Source organism: Vicia villosa, linkage group LG5 (assembly GCF_029867415.1).
Source record: "Vicia villosa cultivar HV-30 ecotype Madison, WI linkage group LG5, Vvil1.0, whole genome shotgun sequence".
NCBI classification, from domain to species: Eukaryota; Viridiplantae; Streptophyta; class Magnoliopsida; order Fabales; family Fabaceae; genus Vicia; species Vicia villosa.
The window spans coordinates 167,929,566-167,951,549 of record NC_081184.1 but is presented as its reverse complement, the minus strand read 5'-3'; the positions used below and the strand labels follow the sequence as shown (position 1 = coordinate 167,951,549).

Here is a 21,984-nt window from a genome sequence, read left to right as displayed (position 1 = left end):
ATTAAGATGTAATCCCAATATGTTAGGGAACATTTTTGCACTAACCCTATTGATTTTGTATTAGTGCCAATCGATTGGCAGTGACAAAAATTTGTCCATAGCTTTTCTGACAACTCCTAACTCATATGACATGATTTCAAGAAATTTTTTAAAATAACTTTATTTAGAAAAATATGTTTAAAAACTTGTTTGTGTGTGGGTGATTAGACGTATACTTTACGAGAAAGCCCTAATGCCTTTACAATGTATATTCACTTAGACGATTCGGGCAGACTTTCAGATACTTCAAGACTTTGTCACATACTTCCATCTTGTAGACACTTGCTTGAATTTTACTTTAAGACGAGGCTTGAATTATATTACATTTAGGTGTCATCATCAAAGATTCCAAGTTATCAAGATCTATTGATCTGGTTGCATCTTTAGTCGTTTTACACTTTACTTTAGTTGTCATCAAAGACGAGTTGTCATCACCAAAAGCATGTTCATTTTTAATGGAACTCCCTTGATTAGTAACTTGCAAAATAAGATTCCACAAAGATGAGGTTGATTTACTGTGTCATGACTTATCTATACATGTCAAAAACTTTGACAAATTTGTTAAATAGTCAAGACTTAAAAGATATGCAAACTTATAATGACCAGGGATGATCCTGTACAAGAGCAACAAACTCCACAGCACAAAGCCCCAAATGTTGGGAGGCCTAAATTTTTTCATTAATAAACATAAAAAATATTATAATAAATCTAATATATGAAAAAATGTTATGATAAAAACCCAATATATAAAAATAAGATTAACAAAAAGTTAAATCTATTATAATTAAATTTATTTTTTATTAATACTACTATATAATTGTATTTTTAACGCGTAATTTTTAATTACTATAATTATTTTATTTTTTAATTTGGGTCTATTTTTTAAATTAGATCGAGACCTCTGAATTAATTGAGTTGGCCCTGATAATGACTTCCGTCTTAGGAAAGGTATAACAATAATGCATAAACACTACAACAAATATTTAAATACATAATAATTATGGGTGCACGTGAGCCGATTTAGGTTGTGTTTTGCCAAATCCAATACTAACCACTGGTTATACCAATGTGCCAATTTGAATAAATCCATTAATTTTTAGGTTGGATTAAGTTGGGTAGTGGGTTGTTCAAATTATTTTTCTATTTTATTAATATTAAATGATAACTATTTTATAAAAATTAATTAACATTTTTATCTTTTAAAAAAATAGATAACCTATTTTTGCTAACTTTTAGCATCATAAAATAATAAATGACAACATCAACTATTCAAAATTATCATAAACTTATAGCAATAAACTAAAGTTGCATGATATAACATTATATTAGCATCAAAATAATCAAATAGTGAAACATTCAAAATTAGTTAAAATTATAGTTCAGTAATATAGTAAATGTTAAGAGATTAAAATTGCAACAACTAAGTTAATATTTATCAAATTTGTAATAATAAATGTTTGATTTGTGGGTGTCGCGGCGCGAAAAAAATACCCGAGCGCATGGCACACTCAGAATACAAACAAAGTCACCATCGATCTTTATTTGTTCCAAAGGAATGGGAAAATATCAAGTAAAACCCACGGGGAAAAAATGGTCATCGCAACCATATCGGGTCCGGGAGTCGATTACGCGAGGGGAACATATTAGCACCCCTCATGTCCATTGTACTCAACTGAACCTATTTAGTTAGTGATTGTGAAAGAGTGTTATCCTAAATCATTTTTTATCTTCTACTTAGTGAGCGAGAAAAAAATAAAAGAAGGTTTTTTGTTTTTTAGTTTATTGGGTTCGCCAAGACATCACATCTTGTGCCTACGTATTCACTCGTGCGATGGGAAAGTCAGAGTTCCGTAGTTCTTTTAAAGAACACAAATTTGTTTGGTTGATTTTAGAAGAATGATGCGTTATACATTTCAAAGGTTTGAAATTTGACTTGTTTTGCTTGTTCAGGGAGATTAAGTCTTTGTGTTCGTTTCGTATTGAAATGGCTAAGACACATTTGATTTTAAAGGGTTTTTGGAAAGTCGCACGAGGGAAAAAAAGAAGTTTGATGAGTTGAAGTTGTTTTTTATGTAGGTGACAAGTATTGGATCACAAGTCTGGAACAACAAACGATCTAGCTATTAGAAATCGGAGGAGTAAAGTGTGCTCAACCAATCGTCTTCATCCCAAAAGTTTTCTTATGAAAATGGTGACGTGAAACAAGGTTCACTTATTAGGGTTCCTTATGCATAGAGGACAAGTATTTGATCACAAGTCTGGAACAATAAATGGTCTAATACTTGGAATTGGAGGAGCAAAAGGTGCTCAACCAATCTTTTTCACACCAAGTTTATTTTGAAAATGTTTTGAAAAATCAACTCGACGTTGGATCGAGGTTTGGAACTTTGATTATGAAAAAGGTGCTTGATTTTGTTAAGACACCACCCTTCATAAGAACTAACATTTTATCGAACATATAGAATGCATTTTATCCCGTTATTCATTTTTGGTTCATTAAAATACCAACCTTTATAATTTTAGACCCAATATTCATGCATTCAGAAGAAAGAAAAGTACTTACAAAGAGACAAGTGAGATGCTCATGAGGCATCTTCATCGGTTCTGTGACAATAAGAAACTTACAGTAAAATTAAATCAACAAAAGAAAATGAAAGGAATGTGTTTAAACCACCAAATCAACTTTGACATTGAACCCAAATCAATATTTTTATCATAATAATATCTCTTTCATCTTCCACCGTATCTCTTTCTCTTTCAACATAAAAAAACAAACCAAAATAAAAACCAACCCAATGTTCTTCTTTTTTCTTCCATCAAGAAAGTGTGAGAAGAAAACATGGTCAATGAGACAAATCCTTAAATCATAAAAAATAAGTAAACAAAGACTCACCATGGATGGTGTAAATTAGGGATGTCAACTTGCCTCTGTTAGCGGGGATCCCCGTGGGAATTCCCGTTTGGGCCCCAAAGACGGGGAGTTTTTCCCCCGCATGGACGGGGATGGGGAAAAAAGTCTCCCCGAAGACACTTCGGGGACGGGGGTGGCGTAAATATCCCCCACCCCGTGGAGTCCTCGCCCCGCCCAAAATAACATAATATCCTTAATTTATATATAATTTTAAATTATTATGTAAGTTTATTTGTCATTTCATATAATTAATCTTATACACAAATTAAAAAAATATATGTATTGTTAGTAAAAGAATGAGATCTAAATGATTATTTCAATTTTTTGTAGTTTAAAATTTTGGTGGTCATGACACTCAATAAGTCAATATTATAAATTAAATATTGTTAAAACAATATATTTATCTTAAAGAAATAATTTCTAAATTTCTTGTGGTTAGTTTTTGAAGTTTTTACTATTAATTTTGTTTAAAATAATAAAATCATGTTTCTGGATCTCCGCATGAACCTTGGGGATCCATGGAGACCCGCGGGGATGAGGATGAGGGATAAAATCCTCCGTAACGGAGATCCGAAGCGGGGATGGCGAATAAATTCGAGGGCGGGGATTGTGATGGGAATGTATCCCCGCCCCGCCCCGCCCCATTGACATCCCTAGTGTAAATACACACATTTTAAAAAATAAACAAAATCGAATAAAATTAATTAAAATCAACTAGTGAAATTAATTAAGTAATGTTAATTAATCAAATTAATCAATTCTTATTAATAATACTAATTGGATTAAATTACCATACTATTTAAGAAAGAAACCATTAAAACTAAAAATACTAGAAATATTCTACTAAAAAAAAGCTAGAAATATTAAGACCAAACTAGAAAAATCTAACGGGCTCAGAAAAAACTGAGGAACAAGTGTTGCCCAATGAGAGGCGCTATCAGCAGCAACTCTGGCGTGAGATGGCAAATGGAGCGCCTGGTTGAACCGCGGCGGAGGAGAAGGGGTTTCGTCAATGGCCGCGGGTCGCGGTGGTTTCTGCAACTAATTGGCTTCCGTCTCGCTCCAATCTTCTTCTTCCTTTGATTTTCCAGCGGGTGTTCAGAGGTAAGTCCCTCAATTTCGCTCCTTCCTTTGAACTATTTTGGTAGATCGTTGCAGCAAATTTCATGTTGCTCATAGTTTGGAACATGTCTCTTTATTGGGCTCTGATCATGGTGCAATGTTTTTGTGCAGATTCATGGCAAACCTAGTGTTGCATATTTGGCAAGTTTCATGACTTAGCCTTTTCCTGCAAGTTTGATTTGTTAACTAGAACAAATTAAGTCATGCTGATTTCTTCCTTACCGACGTATTGTGACAGGTCTAGGATGGCCATATTTCTTGGTAGATACCTTTAGGTTTAGATTTATGACTTATAGGGGGATTCTTAGCTTTGTAAAGCTTGAATTCATGTGCCAAATGAGGTTTGAATATAATGGAGATCCTTCTTGTAGTTTAAGGCTTTGTTTGGATTGATGGAATTGGATGGAGCGGAGCGGAGCGGAATGAAATAAAATAATATTCCGTTGTTTGGATAATTTAAAAACGGATGGAGCGGAGCGGAAAGGAGTGGTATGGATTCCATTCCATTCCATCACTTACCACCATATTCCTTCCCCTCCAATTTGGGCGGAATGAATAATTTGTCTTATTCCGTTCTAAAATTTCCAAACAATGGAATGGTACATTCGTTCCGCTCCGTTCCACTCCGCTCCATTCCATTCTGCTCCGTTCATTTCGTGATATCCAAACATACCCTAAGGAATTTTGTATTTTAATTCAACTCGTGTCCCTTTAGACCTATTGTAAACTGAGAACTTTGTCATTTTAAATCTAGTGGGGAAGCTTGTATCAATGTGTTTGGCATTGCCTTTGTAATCCAAAACTTGATGTGAATAATAAAAATATTCAACTTGTTGCCTACTGTATGTAACTTTTCAAAAACTTGGCATAAAATCTGATTTGTGGGTTTTGTGGGTTGACCCAACTCATGTAGTCCTATACATAACAATGAAATTGCAACACTAAACCTTTGTTTCGTTGTTCCACTCTATTTATCAGCAACCTTTCCATAAAAATGATTTAAACTCTTCAAAGCTTCTTCCACTGCATGTAACAATCGAATGGAAGCTAAATAGTTACAATTTTTCTTTCGAACAAATGCAATCTAAAGAAAACGTTGTTCTGATTGCAGCTAACTGCAATCGTCTCTAAGAGATCCATACTCTTTATAGAATAATAAGATGGTGTATTGGTTTGTCCCATCCAAACAAATTATTGATCTCAGAGGCTCATTGAGTTTGATTTCTCTTCCTCAAAGATTGATACATTTTTTTGGATTGTCCAATAATGTGACAAAGACTGTGAAGGAGGTTTTCTATTTTGACTTTATCGAGCATTTATCTTGACTCCTATATGCTATATAAAAAAGAGAGAGAACATCTGAAAAAAACCAAAGAAAAGGCTCTTAGATCAAAATCAATTTATCTTCATTAATATTCATTTACGAGAAACAATATGAAAATTGAATGAACATGGTTAGGTTTTACGAAAGCTACAACATAAAAGGTTATCATACTGGCTAAAAAACGAAACAAATATTAATTGACATCGATCGGGTTTAGTTTTCGACAGATTCAAAATAATTATTTGAGTCCGACCGAATCAACTTTATACTATTCAAATTAAACAACTGAATCAATCTGATACCCGATCCAATCTACATCGTTTGCACAAAAATTATAATGGATTTGTCAGCTTGAATCGGTCGATTGAAATTTATCTGCCTTCATTGAAACTTATAATGAATACAATTATAATATTCCATTTTTACATAAATAGTATATGGAATTAAATACGACAAGATTTAAGATAAAAATAAAAATTACTAATGAAGATAACTGTACAAATTTCACTACTGATATTTTTAAAAGCATAAAATAAAGTGGAGTGTACTATTCCACCTCAAGACATGCGTTGTATGATGTTAAAAATAGTAGGACGTGAAATTAAGAATTTCCAAATCGAAAAATATGCTCCTGTACTGGCTGGCATGCATGTCCACATGTACAGTAAGTCCAACATGCTAGCTATAAACTTCTTATGAAATTCGTATGAATATTGTTAACTAATGCAAATTTTTGTTTGTAAAACAATCTAACAAGTAGAAATGTAAATGAGTTTCAAGAACAAATTTGTATAAAAATCACAAACTCTACATCCTATACTGTTGAATAAAGGGAGAAATCACAAACTTTACAGCCTATTCTTCTAAATAAAAAGGGAACGACTTCCTCACTTCTTTCTAAAAAGACATCGGGTTAGAAATACACACCTCTTAGATTTAGATTCGTTGAATTGTTTTTTATTTTTGATCAAATTCATCGATCTGTTGAGTAGGTAGGTAGGAGGAGGAGTATGTTTGGATTTGAGAGCTCAATTGGAGGTGTAACTTCCTCTTCAACCATGAGCAAGCTCTTATTTCCGATCTTCTGTCAATGATAAGGGATTTTGCTCCCTCTGCTGAGAGTGATGAGTGGAGGAAGTGTCATTCTAATGACGAGACTTATTTTGTGACAACCGCCTATTCTTTTCTTCTAGCCCATGAGATTCACTTAGATCGTCATATCAGTTTTGTGGAGGTAGTTCTTCTTTTTAACTGGGGCATTTAGGCTCCCTATAAAATCGTTATCTTCTCCCATCAGCTTTTGCAGGACCATAATCCCATAACAGAAAACATGTTGAAGAGGGGTTCTTATGGGCTTTGATACATTCTCTTGCTCTTTCTGTGTATCTTTCACTTAATCATCTTCCTATCTCTTTGTGACTTACGAGTTAGTGGTTACTGTTTGGTATAGGATTTTTTAGTTGGTTGGGTTGGTGAGTAGTTTTTCCTAAAGATAATTTGACCCTTTTCCAGATGTTTTTTCGCTTAGTGATCCAACTAAGATTGGGGGGGTGTTTCTTGATGGTTTGGCATGCCACGATTTAGTCGGTTTTGAAATATAGGAATGATATTGTGTTTTTTGGCCTTGCGGTGACCGTGAAATACATGAAAGATACAAGTATCCTCTTGGCTTGGAAATGATATCTTGTAGGTTTGTGAGCACCTCATGTGCTTTTTTGGCTTACTTATGAACCCTGGAATGCTTTTGAGTCAATAGTGATATGAGTGTCTTTGACCTCCCTTGGATGTGTTCTTGTTGTGTTTCTTCATATTTGGACTTTTTTGTTGGTACAGGCTCGGAGAGCTCTAGCTTGTCCTGATTTTGGCGGCTTTTGGTTATGTTTCTTCATATATCCTATTTGTCATTCGAAAAAGCTCTAAAAAGGATAAAGTTACCTCTTACCTTATATCACACATTTAAAAGACTGATGAAAACAATTGTAAAATGTTTTTCCTCCCGGATTGATCACACAAAATATCTGTGTTATTTTGTTGAGTGCTTGACTTCCTCATCCTTAGTCGCTCAATAACAAAAAATGCTAGATTGTGTTGAAGAGCATGAGAGATTTGATAAATTTCAAGAACTTAAGGGATTAACTTTTTAGCATAAGGAACCATTTAAGTTTTTGGGGGAAGAAATTGGGAAAGGGACAAGTCGAGCACAGCGGGACGAGAGATAAAAGAAACTGGCACATCAATATTTTGAAATCAATATTTTGAAGGGGAAAACAAGAAACATAAAAAGAGAGTAAGTGCTACTTGAAGAGATGGTTTTTAAGAATGATGGATTTCAAATTAAGGGAAAGGAACTTAGTGCCATATGAAAAAGAGACATGTCTTTTACTCAATACTTGACGTTAAAATTGAACTAGGGCATTTTTTATGGAACCGTCACAGAGCAAGTGTCGCAATATTAAAAAGGTATATTCTTAGGTACCCATGATAAGTAGATGAATACCAGTACCTTTAGGCTATGTTTGGATACAATAAAAAGAACGGAGCGGAATGGAACAAAGCGGGATAAAATGGAGCAGAACGAAGCAGAATGGAATAAATAAGTCTTTCCATTGTTTGGGAACTTCAAGATGGAGTAAAGTAATTTTTTCATTCCGCCCAAATCAGAGGATACAAAAAATGGTGGAATGGGATGTAATGCATTCCATCTAATACCACTGTATTCCATCCATTAACCAATCCAAACGATGGAACATAAACTTATTCCATTCCATTCTGCTCAATTCCATCCTATTCCATCAATCCAAACATACCCTTAAAGAAAATTTAAAAATTATAATTTATTTTAAAATAAAATGATTCAAAAGTTGACATGGTAATGAATAATTTTATTTCATTGGATGAGGGTACCGGTACCCAACTAAATTCAAGAGTACCAGAGTGTTCACCTATTAAAAATTTCAAGTGGTTTTAATGACTGCAGGATTCAAAGAAATGGTGTGGTCAGCCTTTAGCTCAACCCTTTAATATCCCCATTATCAATCATTCTGCTCTATCTTTCAAAGTTAGTGACTTATTGATCGATAATAATTGGTCTTTCCTAAATCTCTTCATTGTTAACATCTTTTTCATCATTAATGGGATCCTTATAATGTTCAGGTTGAGACAAGGGGTGTTGGATATAGATATCAACATTTAGGTGCACCATACAAAGATCAACAATATCTAATGCACCTTTGTCATCAACCAAAATGTGCATCCCAATGATAGAATCCTTGTAATATATTATATCTATTTCAGTATAACCTAATTCCTTCAATACATACCTAACTCAAAAAACTCCACTTGTCAACATCTATTTTCAAAATCCTGAATTTTTCCTCCTTCGTATTCAATTAAATCTTTATTAATAAATTCACCAACATGATGAATTACCAGATGCAAATATTCATCCATTTCTACCTATTTTCTAGCAAATACAAAATTATAACCGAGTATAATTTCAGTATATCATGTCTAATTAATAAAATATCAAACAATAAACCATAACATTTGAATACCTAACATTTAGCAAGTGCATGCATAAAAATCTAACATCTAATGCAGATAACATTTCAAATCCTAAAAACTTAGCTAACATTTACGAGACATAATCATAAACCTAATTACTAATCATTTTCAACAATGGCGTGTAAGCTTTTTTGCTATGTCTTCGCCCAGGATTTCACCTTCGATTTCGCTTCTCTACTTCGCCTTCGTTCCCTTTCCAGTTCTCCTCTCTGTTAGGGTTAGCATTTGACAACTGAAATGAGATATTACCTTTGCATTTCACTATTTTGTTATAATGTTTAATCCATATTAGCACCATGTGTATGCCATGTGTCCTCTTTTTGATTTTGACTAACGGACCTAATAGAGGGAGACTAATATAGCGCTGTTTGGAAAGATAAGAGATCAAACCGATCTTTTTTATAGTTAAGGGACTTAAATGGACACTGAGGTCAAGATAAACGAACAAAAAGGATATTTAGCCTAAAAAAAATTTCTTCTTTTATGTTTCAAATCTTCTTTATACTTAATTATTTCTCTAACTCTTTTCCAAATTATTTTTCAAAGCTCCAAAACTATTTGAAGTCAATCTTGTGAATTGTAACAATGGCGAAATATAATACTATGGTTTAGGTTCTAGGGTCACAAGCTTCACCTATTTCCAATATGAGACATTTGCAAAATATTTAAATCATTTTGTTTTGAATTAATTAAATTAATATAAATTATCACGTGAAAACTATATTAGATAAATATAAATAAAAAATATTTCAAAAATTCAATATGGCAATGTTATGATATTAATAAAATATTGAGAAGTTCTAATAAAAAAAACATGGAAAAACTATGTTTTTTATAATAGATTTCACTTCCTTCAAATTCTCTATAATGTGGCATATACAAATTGAATATTAACCAAAAAACAAAAAGTCGGATATGTTCTTAGTATTTGTAATATATTCAATTTTAATACTGAAATTAATCTTATCTCATACATTAATTTCTTGATGATTTTAAACTTTAATTTAATTTCATATGTTATATTACATCTAGAGGCGTGTCTAAAAAAAGTTAAGATTGAATCAATTGTTAATTGATAAGTGGTGATTGACGTTGAATTTGATAGGTCGAAATGCAATTTGATTCCTGCAACTATGATCGAAAAGAGATTGAATTTACTTGATTTATAATTGACTCCAAATTCGACTATGATATAAAAAGAAAAAAAGAAGTTAAAATTTGATATTAATTATTATTACATTAAATATATATAATTTATCATATAGCTATTTAACATTTATTCTTTTTGATATTACTTAATTTTATCATAGTTAGAACACAAGAAATTACTTAATTTTATCATAATTAAACCAGTCATTTTGTCAAATGTAATTTATCATATAGCTATTTAACATTTATTCTTTTTGATATTTTTAAAGTGATTTTCATTAATTATTATTTTTTATTACAATTTTCTAAATGTGTAATTATACAAATTAGAAAAAATAAACTACTAAAATTTTCGTATGAATAAAATAATGATACATATCCTTTTAGATTTTATTTATGTGTGTTTGCAATTTATATTTTTAATATTATTCTTTTATTAAAAAATTGAAATGATATATTTTTTAGAAAAAGCTAACATGTGCCATTGGGGCACAAGAAATATTCTCTTGAAACGCGTGCATTCAAGCATTCAATATATTGATACTTTAAATATAATTTAATTGTATTTAATTACATTCAACATTTTCTAATTATAGTAACCTTAACATGTTCATTTAGGGGTAGAGATCCTCTCCATTTCTTAAAAGAAATGGAAGACTCCATTACTATAGTTTTGAGTATATAAAATTAAATAAATGTGAAATAAATGTCACATATCATGAAAATACGTGTTATTTATATATAAAACTATAATAATGAAGAAAATGAAGAGAGAGAAAAATGGAGAGGATCCTGCTTCCCTTAGGTCACATTTTGCATCACCCATATTTTTTTATTAATTCAAGTGGTTTTAAATCAATGACAGTTGGATTCAAAGAAATTGTGTGGTCAGCCTTTAGTTCAAAGTTCAAACCTTTAATTAACTAGACGGCTACCCGCGCGATGCGCGGATTAATTTTATTAAATTGTTATGTATACATATAAAATATATTTATATTGATATTTTATATTGAATTTGTTTTTTAATCATGTTCAATACAATCATTTTAAAAAGTGAGTAAAAATCTATAATATAATATAATATAATATAATATAATATAATATAAATATATTTAATACTATGAAATTATTATGGTAATATAACTTTTTATTAATTAAATTGATTTACACCATATCAATTTTAATGAGTGCTTGTCATTTTTTCAAAGATAATTCTTTAAATGAATGCCAACAAAATTAAAATATTTTAAAATACTTGTTCATTCGTTAACATCATATTATGTATCATCATCATTATAATCTGTATTAATTATAATTTCAATGACTATTAAAATGATAATGAAAGAAAATAAAAGCAAAAATGGTAAGAAATAAAATTTAAAAAATGATGAGTTTTATGAAATGAACAATTCAATTGATAGTTAAGTAAAAAATTAAATACTTTTTAGTCGATTAAGAAATAGAAGAGATATTATTGTTTCACATGATATATTGTATTTTAATTTTTACTTGAGAGATGTTTTTTTATGAGGTATATAGAAACATAGATTTTATATTATAATATTTAAATTTAAATATAAAAAATATAACATAAATATATTATAAGTTATAAGAGTATTTGATGTAATTTTTTTTATAATAATGATTTTTTCTTATTTTTATTGAGTAAAGAGAAAACAATTGCTAATATATTTTATGTTAAAAGACGTTAGAATATTAACCTATTTAAATAAAAATTAAAAGTGAGAATTAGACAAAAAGGAGATTATAATTTTTTTATTAATTAAAATAAGAACTATTAAGGTGAGAATTAAATATTTCATTAAAAAATTTAATAAAAAGAAATGTTTTTAAAAGTATATATTTTTTATAAGCATAATTTTGGTAGATAAGATTTTATATCATCATTTTATTAAATTTTTTTATATAATAGAACAATACATAAAATTATTAAAATTAATCATCATACTTTAATCCTCAATAAATTTTATTTTGAAAGAGAAAAAAATTAACCCATTGATCTTGTTATAAGAAAAACTTAACTATTATTTATTTTGTCAGCAGAGAATTGTGGAATCAAAAAAGTTACAATATATAAAATTTAGTTTAAATGTGTATAAAAATAGCATTATATATGTAAAAAAAAATTGTTTAGTAGCATGCTGAAAAAGTTTAGTAAGAGGTTACATATAGTGAAACTATTATTCTTTAAATAATTTTTCTTTAAATAATTTTAGTACATATACCTCTAGAGTAGCAATGACATAATATAATGTCAAATGAAAATATATGTATTTCATTTTTCTAATATTTGCATGAATTTTTCCATACTATTCATAAATAAAAAGAAAATTAAACATATATATATATATATATATATATATATATATATATATATAATAAAAAATATAAAATATAAATATAAATAAGAATTAAGGAGGTATTTATAAAGAATAATAAAATATAAATATAAATAAGAATTAATATATATGGGAGTTACAATATATTAATTAATATAAATATGAGAATTAATATAAATAACGTTTACTTTTGATGTTTTTAAACCTTTTTAATGCATTAGAATTAATTGTGTATTTTAAAGTTTCATGAATTAAAATGATTGAAAGAGTAACTGTCACATTATGATGTTTTTAAAATTTTAAAAAATTATATAAAGAGTTTGGAATTTATTAAAAAATTATATATTTTTTATTAATTTATTAAAAAATGAAAAATATTTTTAGAGTTTGGAATTTTTCAATTACATGCAAAAAAAATTGTCTAACAAAACTTATAATAACAATAATATTAAAATTTCAAAATTTTAAGTATATATTTTATTTTTATTTTTTATTTTTATTTTTATAAGTATGTATTTTTCTTAATTAATTAAACAGTGGAAAAATATATTAGAAATATAATAATGATTATTATAATATTGAAATTTTAAATCTATATTTTATTTCCATTTCTATATGTATATGTTTTTATATAGTTATTAAGAAATGGAAAACTATTTTTTTTGAGTTTTGAGCTTGTCAATGTTGTAATGTAAAAAAAAAAAAATTGTCTAACATAAACAATAATAATATTAAAGTTTTAAATTTATATTATATTTCTATGAGCATATATTTTTATGTATTTAACAAATAATGAAAAATTATTTTATTCAGTCTTGAATTTTTCAATATCTTAAATTTAAAAATAAATTGAAAAATTGTCTAACAACAATACTAATAACATTAAAATTTCAAAATAAAAAAAAATTAAAAATTCTATATTCAAAAGTAATAATATAAATAAGTTTTATATATATGGGAGTTACAATATAACAATTAATATAAATAATGGTTACTTTTTATGTTTTGGAACCTTTAATGCGATAAATTAATTGTGTATTTTAAAGTTTAATTCATTAAAATTATTGAAAGTATAACGGTTACATTATGATGTTTTTAAAAATTTTTAAAACTTTATATAAAGAGTATGTAATAAAAACTCAAATACGTAGTTATAACTTAATGTTATATGTATTTTAAAGTAAATTAGAAATTGCATTAAAATAAAAAAATTGAAAAATTGTCTAACAACAATACTAATAACATTAAAATTTCAAAATAAAAAAAAATTAAAAATTCTATATTCAAAAGTAATAATATAAATAAGTTTTATATATATGGGAGTTACAATATAACAATTAATATAAATAATGGTTACTTTTTATGTTTTGGAACCTTTAATGCGATAAATTAATTGTGTATTTTAAAGTTTAATTCATTAAAATTATTGAAAGTATAACGGTTACATTATGATGTTTTTAAAAATTTTTAAAACTTTATATAAAGAGTATGTAATAAAAACTCAAATACGTAGTTATAACTTAATGTTATATGTATTTTAAAGTAAATTAGAAATTGCATTAAAATAAAAAAATTGAAAAATTGTCTAACAACAATACTAATAACATTAAAATTTCAAAATAAAAAAAATTTTAAAAATTCTATATTCAAAAATAATAATATAAATAAGTTTTATATATATGGGAGTTCCAATATAACAATTAATATAAATAATGGTTACTTTTTATGTTTTGGAACCTTTAATGCGATAAATTAATTGTGTATTTTAAAGTTTAATTCATTAAAATTATTGAAAGTATAACGGTTACATTATGATGTTTTTAAAATTTTTAAAACTTTATATAAAGAGTATGTAATAAAAACTCAAATACGTAGTTATAACTTAATGTTATATGTATTTTAAAGTAAATTAGAAATTGCATTAAAATTTGAATCACTTAATTTTTAAGTTAATTTTTTATTTATTTCTATTAGTATATATTTTTATTAGAATTTCTTGAAAATTTGAATTTATATTTATATTTCTAAATGTATATATTTTTTGTTAATTTATTAAAAAAGGGAAAACAATTTCTTGAGTTTTGAATTTTTCAATGCGTTAATGTAAGAAAAATTGTATAACAATAATAATAATAATAATAATAATAATAATAATAATAATAATAATATAATTATATTTAAAAAATAACACAAATATTTTTTTATAACACTTGTGCACAGATATCAGTTATAAAAATATAACATAATTAAATCTATAACGCTTAACTACTTAAAGATTGGCTTAATATAAAAATTAAATACACTTATAAGTTAACCAAAAAATATATGTTAAAGAATTGAATTATAAAAATAATAATTTAAAAATAGAACTAACATTAAGTTATATGATAGTTTAAAGTTTATAAGGATTTTTTAATACTTTAATAATATAAAATCAAAATATTTTTTTTAAAAAATTTTTATATTAATTTTTTATGAAATAAAGATTTACTTTCTATTAAATCATTTTTTTTATATTTTGAATTTAACTATCATAAATTATAAAATATTTCTACATATTTTATTTTTTTATTTTTTTATGAGTAGTAACTTTTAACGTATTTATTTTATATTTTAATGTTTATATATTAGCATTAATATAGTGTATTAGTTACAATTTTAGTATTTATTAAAATAAAAATTAAATAAAATATGATTTAAAAAGTAAGAATTAAATTTAAATTTTTTTAATAAATATTTTTGTTTGAAGTTGAATATTAATTATTATTATTATTATTATTATTATTATTATTATTATTATTATTATTATTTATTTTTAATATAGGGGCAAAATAGTAAAAATATTATTAGGGTTTTTAGCTTAGAGTGGCTACCAAGGTGACATGTGGCTAGGGTTGCCATCATGACAACCTTGGGTTTATATTAAGTAGATATCCCATCAACAATCATTTTGCTCAATCATTGTGTGGTCCATTCCGCAAATTTGATGTTGGTTTTTCCTTCATAATTGTAATGGAAATTTTTTATTGCACCTTTTCTTATTTATTTTGAGATGTTTTCAATATGTATATTTGAACTCTTAAATATTTTTTATTTAAATATTAAATTTAAAATATTATGTATTTTTTTTGAATATGCATATTTTAAAAAATTATTTTTAAAAAAAATTGAGATATTGATTAATTCGAATATATATATATATATATATATATATATATATATATATATATATATATATATATATATATCCACAATATTCCAATATTCTAAAATGAAAATTATTTTATTTTTAAAAAAATATTATTCATAATATAATTAGAGTGAGTTATTATTAATAAAGATTAACTTAAATACAAATTGTTATAAATAATAAATAAAAAAATTAATTAAATTTTAATTCTGTAATAATTTATTTGTCATAAATTTTTTTAAATTTAAAAAATAATTATTTTTTAAATGACTACAACATTATTTATTTGGTGTGTTTCGAATAAACTTGAACACTCTTATATTAAAGATGCAATGCAGAACTATTTAATCAATAAAAATAATATTAAAGTAATATTGTTAATTAATGAAATGATCATGTTAAAAATATTCTTTTATAAGCATTATAATTTTTAATTTATATTAAATTTTTTTCTTTAACTAATTTTATATGAGAATAATGTGTTGATTTAAATATTTAATTAATTATATATCTTGATAAAAATTATATATATTTAATTATAAATCTTGATTGAAATGGTATATATTTAATTATATATTTTAATTAATACAATTAATTATATTATTAATACAACTGATTCATCTTGATTTTAATTTTTTAATAAATATTGAGTTTTTTCAGATATAAATCTCCGAAAAATTTCAACACCAAATATTGGGTGACTTCGGATGTGCATATGCGAAGTCACATTTTTAAAAAAAAAATTATGTCTTCAAAGATACATATATGAAATATATAAGATTATTTTACGGTTTTTACCGCGACTCTGTGAATAGGTATATGAGTTCAATGAGAATTTGTCTTATGTAATTGACACAAACTTAGCAGTAGGGGTGGGAATAGGCCAGGCCGGCCTACAGGGGCCTACGGCCCAGCCTACATAGGCCTAGGCCAGGCCAGGCCAGGGCTATTTAATAAAAAGGCAAGGCTTAGGCTTTTTTAAAAGCCTATTTTATTAAATAGGCCAGGCTTAGGCTATTAATAAAGCCTATGAAGCCTTATAGACCGGCCTATATTTTCATATATATTAGAAATATGCTAAATAAGTTGGTCCATGTAGACATATATATTAGCAAAAAAGGCTAAATAGACTACCATATATATATATATATATATATATATATATATATATATATATATATATATATATATATATATATATATATATATATATATATATATAACAAAGGCTAAAAAGGTCTACTTATATATGCATATAGAGGCCGACCTATAAGGCTTCTTAAGTAATATGGATAAATTAAAAACTTTAATGAAATAAAGGTTTTTTAAATAGGCTTTCAGGCCAGGCCAGGCTTTTAAAAAGGTCAGGCTAGGCCTAAAAACTGAGCCTATGATAGGCCTTAGGCCAGGCTTAGGCCTTTTAAGTTTATGGTAGGTCAGACTCAGGCCTTCTAAAGCCTAGCCTAGCCTATTTCCACCCCTACTTAGCAGTCATGTGGTAAGATATTATAAAATATTTTAATTACACATTTAAAAATAATGTCATAAAATATATTTTATATTCAACTTACAAAATTATCTCTGTGAAAAAAATCATATTCACATTTTTAATTTTAATTTTTTAAAATTCAATGAATAAAGAAAATATAAAGTTAGACAACTTTTAAACAAATAGAAATTACCTTTACTGCAAAATTATTGTTTTAAAATTTAATATTCATACATATTTTTGAAAATAATAATAATGATAATAATAATAATAATAATAATAATAATAATAAGAATAATTTTAATTTCTTATATTTAATTTTTCATAAATTTATTATTATTATTTTTAAACATATTTTTTAAATTTAATCAGTTTTTCTTATATTTAATTTTTTAAGTTTATTTTCTAAGAAACATAACCATTTCTTTTATTCTATCCTACTTATTTATAACCCAACTAAAAAGGCAAGATAAAATTTTTGATTTTTTCTTTACCCACCTCCCTATGGGGTCACCCCTAGCGAAAACCCCACTTTACCCCTGTTTCGGAAATACATTTCCGAAATATTTTTTTTCTAAATTTTTCCAGACTTCGGAAGTGCATTTCCGAAAAAATCCCAAAAATTAGAATTTTGATTAATTCAGAGATGCATCTCCGAAAAAACAAAAAAAAAAATCTAAAAATCCCAAAAATTAATTTTAGGATTAATTCATATATCATAAATTTGATATAATTTATGAGTAATGAATAATAATAATTATATATTTTGATATAATTTATGAGTTATAAATAATAATTATTATATATTTCTATTCTGATTCATATTTTAAAATTTAAAATGATTTTAATTAAAAAAACTAAAATAATTTCACTTACAAAATGAGTTATAATTTTTATTTATATATTTATATATTTATAATAATTATTATGTATTTACAAAAAAAATCAAAAAAATGAGTGTTTTATTATATATTTATATATTTATATATTTATATAATAATTATTATATATTAATTATAAATATATTTATATATTTATATAATAATTATAAAAATTATAAAAATGAGTGTTTTAATTTATAATAATTATTATATATTTATATATTTATATATTAATTATTATATATTAATTATTATATATTTATATATTATATATTTATATATTTCACTTACAAAATTAATAATTATTATTATATTTATATATTTCTATTCTGATTCATAATTAAAAATGAGTTATAATTTTTTATTTAGTTTAAAAAAATTAAAAAAAGATTTTGTCTTAATTTTATTTAATGAATAAATTTTATATTTAATTCTATATAATTCAAAATTTACTTATGGAATTAAAATGTTTTTGATTTATATAAGTTAAAAATAATTTTGAACTTTAAAATTGTTTAGGAAATTTTGATTAACATTGATTTTATTGATTCACCTTCATTTTATTGATTCACCTATATTTCGGATATGCATCTCCGAAGACACCCCCTCCCAAAAAAAAAGGTGTTTTCGGAAATGCATTTCCGAAATGAGGGTATTTTGGGTTTTTCACCAGAGGTGGCCAAGAAAAGAGGAAGGTAGAGAAAGAAATTTCCAAGCTACATGATATGATATGGTATGAATTTGAAAATTAACTTAACATATCATATTATGGACTTAAATACTGAAACAAAATTATTATGACTTTCTTTGACGTGACATTTTTTGAATTTATAGTTTATCTTTCACACATTATTTTAAATAATGTTTTAATTTATAATTTATATTTTTTTTCAAGTTTTATCTTTATTATTTTAACAAAAATTTAATATTATTTTTATAATTTATTTTATTTTAAAATAAAATAATTATATATTAAATATTTTATATGTTATTTTATATTTATAAATAAATATATTATAAAATATCTGTTATAAGCTATTAATCACATCAATTATAGGATATATTATAAATTATAAGCTATAGTATAAACTATCTGCCATGTGATAGATAACAAATTGAGTCCTGAGATTTGTAAGGTAACCAAAACTGGTACGTGTACAATATGCATCTAGAAAACTAGTACAATCTGTACCCTAAAATTTTGTTGTAAATTAATGGTACAGTTGGTATGATAGTGGTTGGTTCCTCAATTATATCCACACATTAAATTCCATCTCCGTATGTTGCTGTACTAATTTAATCATAACGCTTCAGATTCGTATCAATAGGTACGAACTCCATAAATTAATTATTGATCATACAAATAGGACCACACAAATAATAAGACATAATTTTTTTATTTAGATTTGTGAAACCAATTGTTTATTTGATTGCAACAGATTACAAACTGCATTACAAATACAAATACAAACATATGACTTTCTTATTGAAACTACGCGGAAAAAAAAATGATTAACCCTTTAATCTCTTAGTAATTTTGCAAATCACTAGACAAAATAAATGAGTATATGTTTCCTTCAGACCCTTAACCCTTCATTCGTGATCGTAAGTATCTTCAAAGTTCACTAATCACCATCTCAGCTTTGCAGGAAAATACTGCAAAATAAGATCCAAAAGAAAATAAGTACTTCACATTGAAAAATCACGACCAATTGATAAAAACTGGTGTTGATCGGAATTCGATCTCACCTTCTCGATAAGCGAGAGGTAATACGGTTTCACTTCTTCGACGTCAACAAGAACTTTGCTTTTGCTGTAAAGATCATATTTGCTGTACAAAATCATGTCTCGTAAGTAAATAATTATACAATTCGCGTAATTGATAACAAAAATGTTGAAATTAAAATATAAACATACTTGAATACATGGAGCCACTTCAAATTCTCAAAATCTTGTTCATTCATCAAGTGAGTGTAAGCATTTTCCTTATGCAAAGCTGCAAAATCATCATAGGTTTTCAGTAATTGAATTAAATTAGCTAAACAAAGATATCTAATTAGTTATGTTTAAAATGCTTACGGTAAAATGAATGGTATCTGATGATGAACAATCCTGCTTTTGGCAAAGTGGCGCCATTTTCCTCAGCAACCTGCGCATCAAACATACTGCGTATCAGGTCACAATTTAAACCATCTGATCAAGATCAAAACGGTTAGTACCATAAGTACACCGCAATTTATAGTATCGTGTAATGAATTATTTAAAAACTTACCAAACACATATAATCATCATGTCCCCATGACATCATCACATTGTCTAGTCCACATCCTTCAGTATAGACCCCATTTTTAGTGTTATAAGCAGAATTCTTGACATCAGGGTTGTCCTTGAAATACTGCAACAGAAACAAGATTTAGGTAAATTGATTGATCATTTAAAGATCAAACAGTATCCGTTGGTAGCCGTGCAGATACATCCGAATGCAGATGCGTGAGTTAGATCGAGTCCAGCCACTAATTTTTAGAAGAAATTTATAAATTATAATTACCTTGTGGTGAACATTTGATTCATCAAAAGCACAACCTACAGGAAATGTGTCACCAACAACAGCCCACTGAGGTAATTCACCGAATTTCGGCAGCAGAAGAATTTTCCCAAGATCTGAAAAAATCAACAAAAATTTGTTATAATATTATTATAAAATTGAAATGATATATGTATGCATTATGATATATCCACCTACCATGAATGAGAGCGGTCAAATGTAACCAATCTTCATTAGGATAATCTTTTCTAATAGCCTCAGCAGATTGCAGCAAATGTTGAATTTGAGGCTCATCCAAATCAGGATCACTCTCATCCACAACATCATTCAACAATTCGCAACATTCCCATATACTCATTTCAGCTTTGTCTAGTTTCTTGTATTCTTCCCTCATTTTCTTCACCTACATGTCAAATTTTTGTCACAATTAAATTTTCTTCAATGTCAAATAGACACAAATCTCACTAGCACCGACACCTTTAAAAAGAATAATGTGTCTGGTGTTTGTGTCACTGTTTCATAAACACAAATTTGCTTACGAAATCATATGTTTGATTGATGTGTTGCAATCTATAAAATTCCTCAACCCCTTTTTGCCTTTCACTTTCTTCATCATAATTTCTATAAACATAATTCAAACCAATCATGTGAGATTATTTTATTTTTTTTTCAATTAAAAGAAAATGAGTGAAATGGAATTATGATTAATAATAATAAAAACCTGAAGGTATGGCCAAATGAATTGATTTCTGGAGCAAGGAACAATTGATTCTGAGAATCCTTTTCAGGTTGATGAAATCCAGCATCAAGAACAAGTTCATTGGTGTTGGTTTCAGAATGCACATTTTTGGTATCTTCAAATTGTGACCCTGTAACAATAATAACATGACCTTGTTATTACATAAATAATGATGTGAATAATAATAATAATAATAATAATAATAATAATAATAAAAATGAAACAAAATATAAAAATGAATACCAAATGGAATTTGCTCCACGAGAATGGTCATGTTCTCCTTCAGAAATTGTAATAATAGAAAAACAAAGAAGGGGTAGAATGGGGAGAGAAAAAAGTGTGATATGATAGTTGCAATAAGAAGAGGTATTTATATGCATCCGGTGAATTAGGAGGAATGGGAGGCACACAAATTGAAACTCTGCTTATCCACGTGCTACTTCCTTTTTTGCAGTTTTTATGTTTATCAATTGTAACTTAAAATATTTTTAGTAAAAAATGAAAATACAGCTATAATTTCAGTTTAATCTATATTTAAAACGATTTTCACAAAATGATTAAAAATAATGTATTGTTAGTGTAAAATAAAAACATGGTTAGACATAATACAGTTTTTTTATTGGTTTGGTTGATAGTATAAAAGTAATTTTTTTCTCTTTAACAATTTTTTG

At 26.5% G+C, this 21,984-nt stretch overlaps 1 protein-coding gene and 1 long non-coding RNA gene across 2 annotated transcripts; one reads left to right on the top strand and one right to left on the bottom strand.

The window, feature by feature from the left end:
* The first annotated feature begins 3,837 nt into the window (after window positions 1-3,837).
* LOC131608145 (uncharacterized) lies at window positions 3,838-4,912 on the top strand. The gene is made up of 2 exons (XR_009285512.1): window positions 3,838-4,054; window positions 4,184-4,912. It is a non-coding gene; the product is annotated as an uncharacterized LOC131608145 (long non-coding RNA).
* A 14,495-nt stretch (window positions 4,913-19,407) lies between these two features.
* Window positions 19,408-21,716, bottom strand: LOC131608144 (inositol oxygenase 4-like). The gene is made up of 10 exons (XM_058880076.1): window positions 21,557-21,716; window positions 21,296-21,443; window positions 21,114-21,195; window positions 20,773-20,977; window positions 20,578-20,690; window positions 20,302-20,424; window positions 20,109-20,178; window positions 19,947-20,025; window positions 19,779-19,860; window positions 19,408-19,685 (listed from the first exon to the last, which is right to left on the bottom strand). Exons 1-10 carry the CDS (start codon window positions 21,585-21,587, stop codon window positions 19,659-19,661), a joined length of 960 nt encoding a protein of 319 aa, XP_058736059.1. The 5' UTR covers window positions 21,588-21,716; the 3' UTR covers window positions 19,408-19,658.
* Window positions 21,717-21,984: the final 268 nt, after the last annotated feature.

Bases quoted from the DNA above. Each gene is read 5' to 3' on its own strand.
- LOC131608144 (XM_058880076.1), bottom strand. From the start codon at position 21,587: ATGACCATTCTCGTGGAGCAAATTCCATTTG. The intron at 20,425-20,577 runs GTAATTATAATT...TTTCTGTTGCAG, and splicing joins AATCAAATGTTCACCACAAG to TATTTCAAGGACAACCCTGA. The intron at 20,179-20,301 runs GTAAGTTTTTAA...TTTGATGCGCAG, and splicing joins ATGATGATTATATGTGTTTG to GTTGCTGAGGAAAATGGCGC.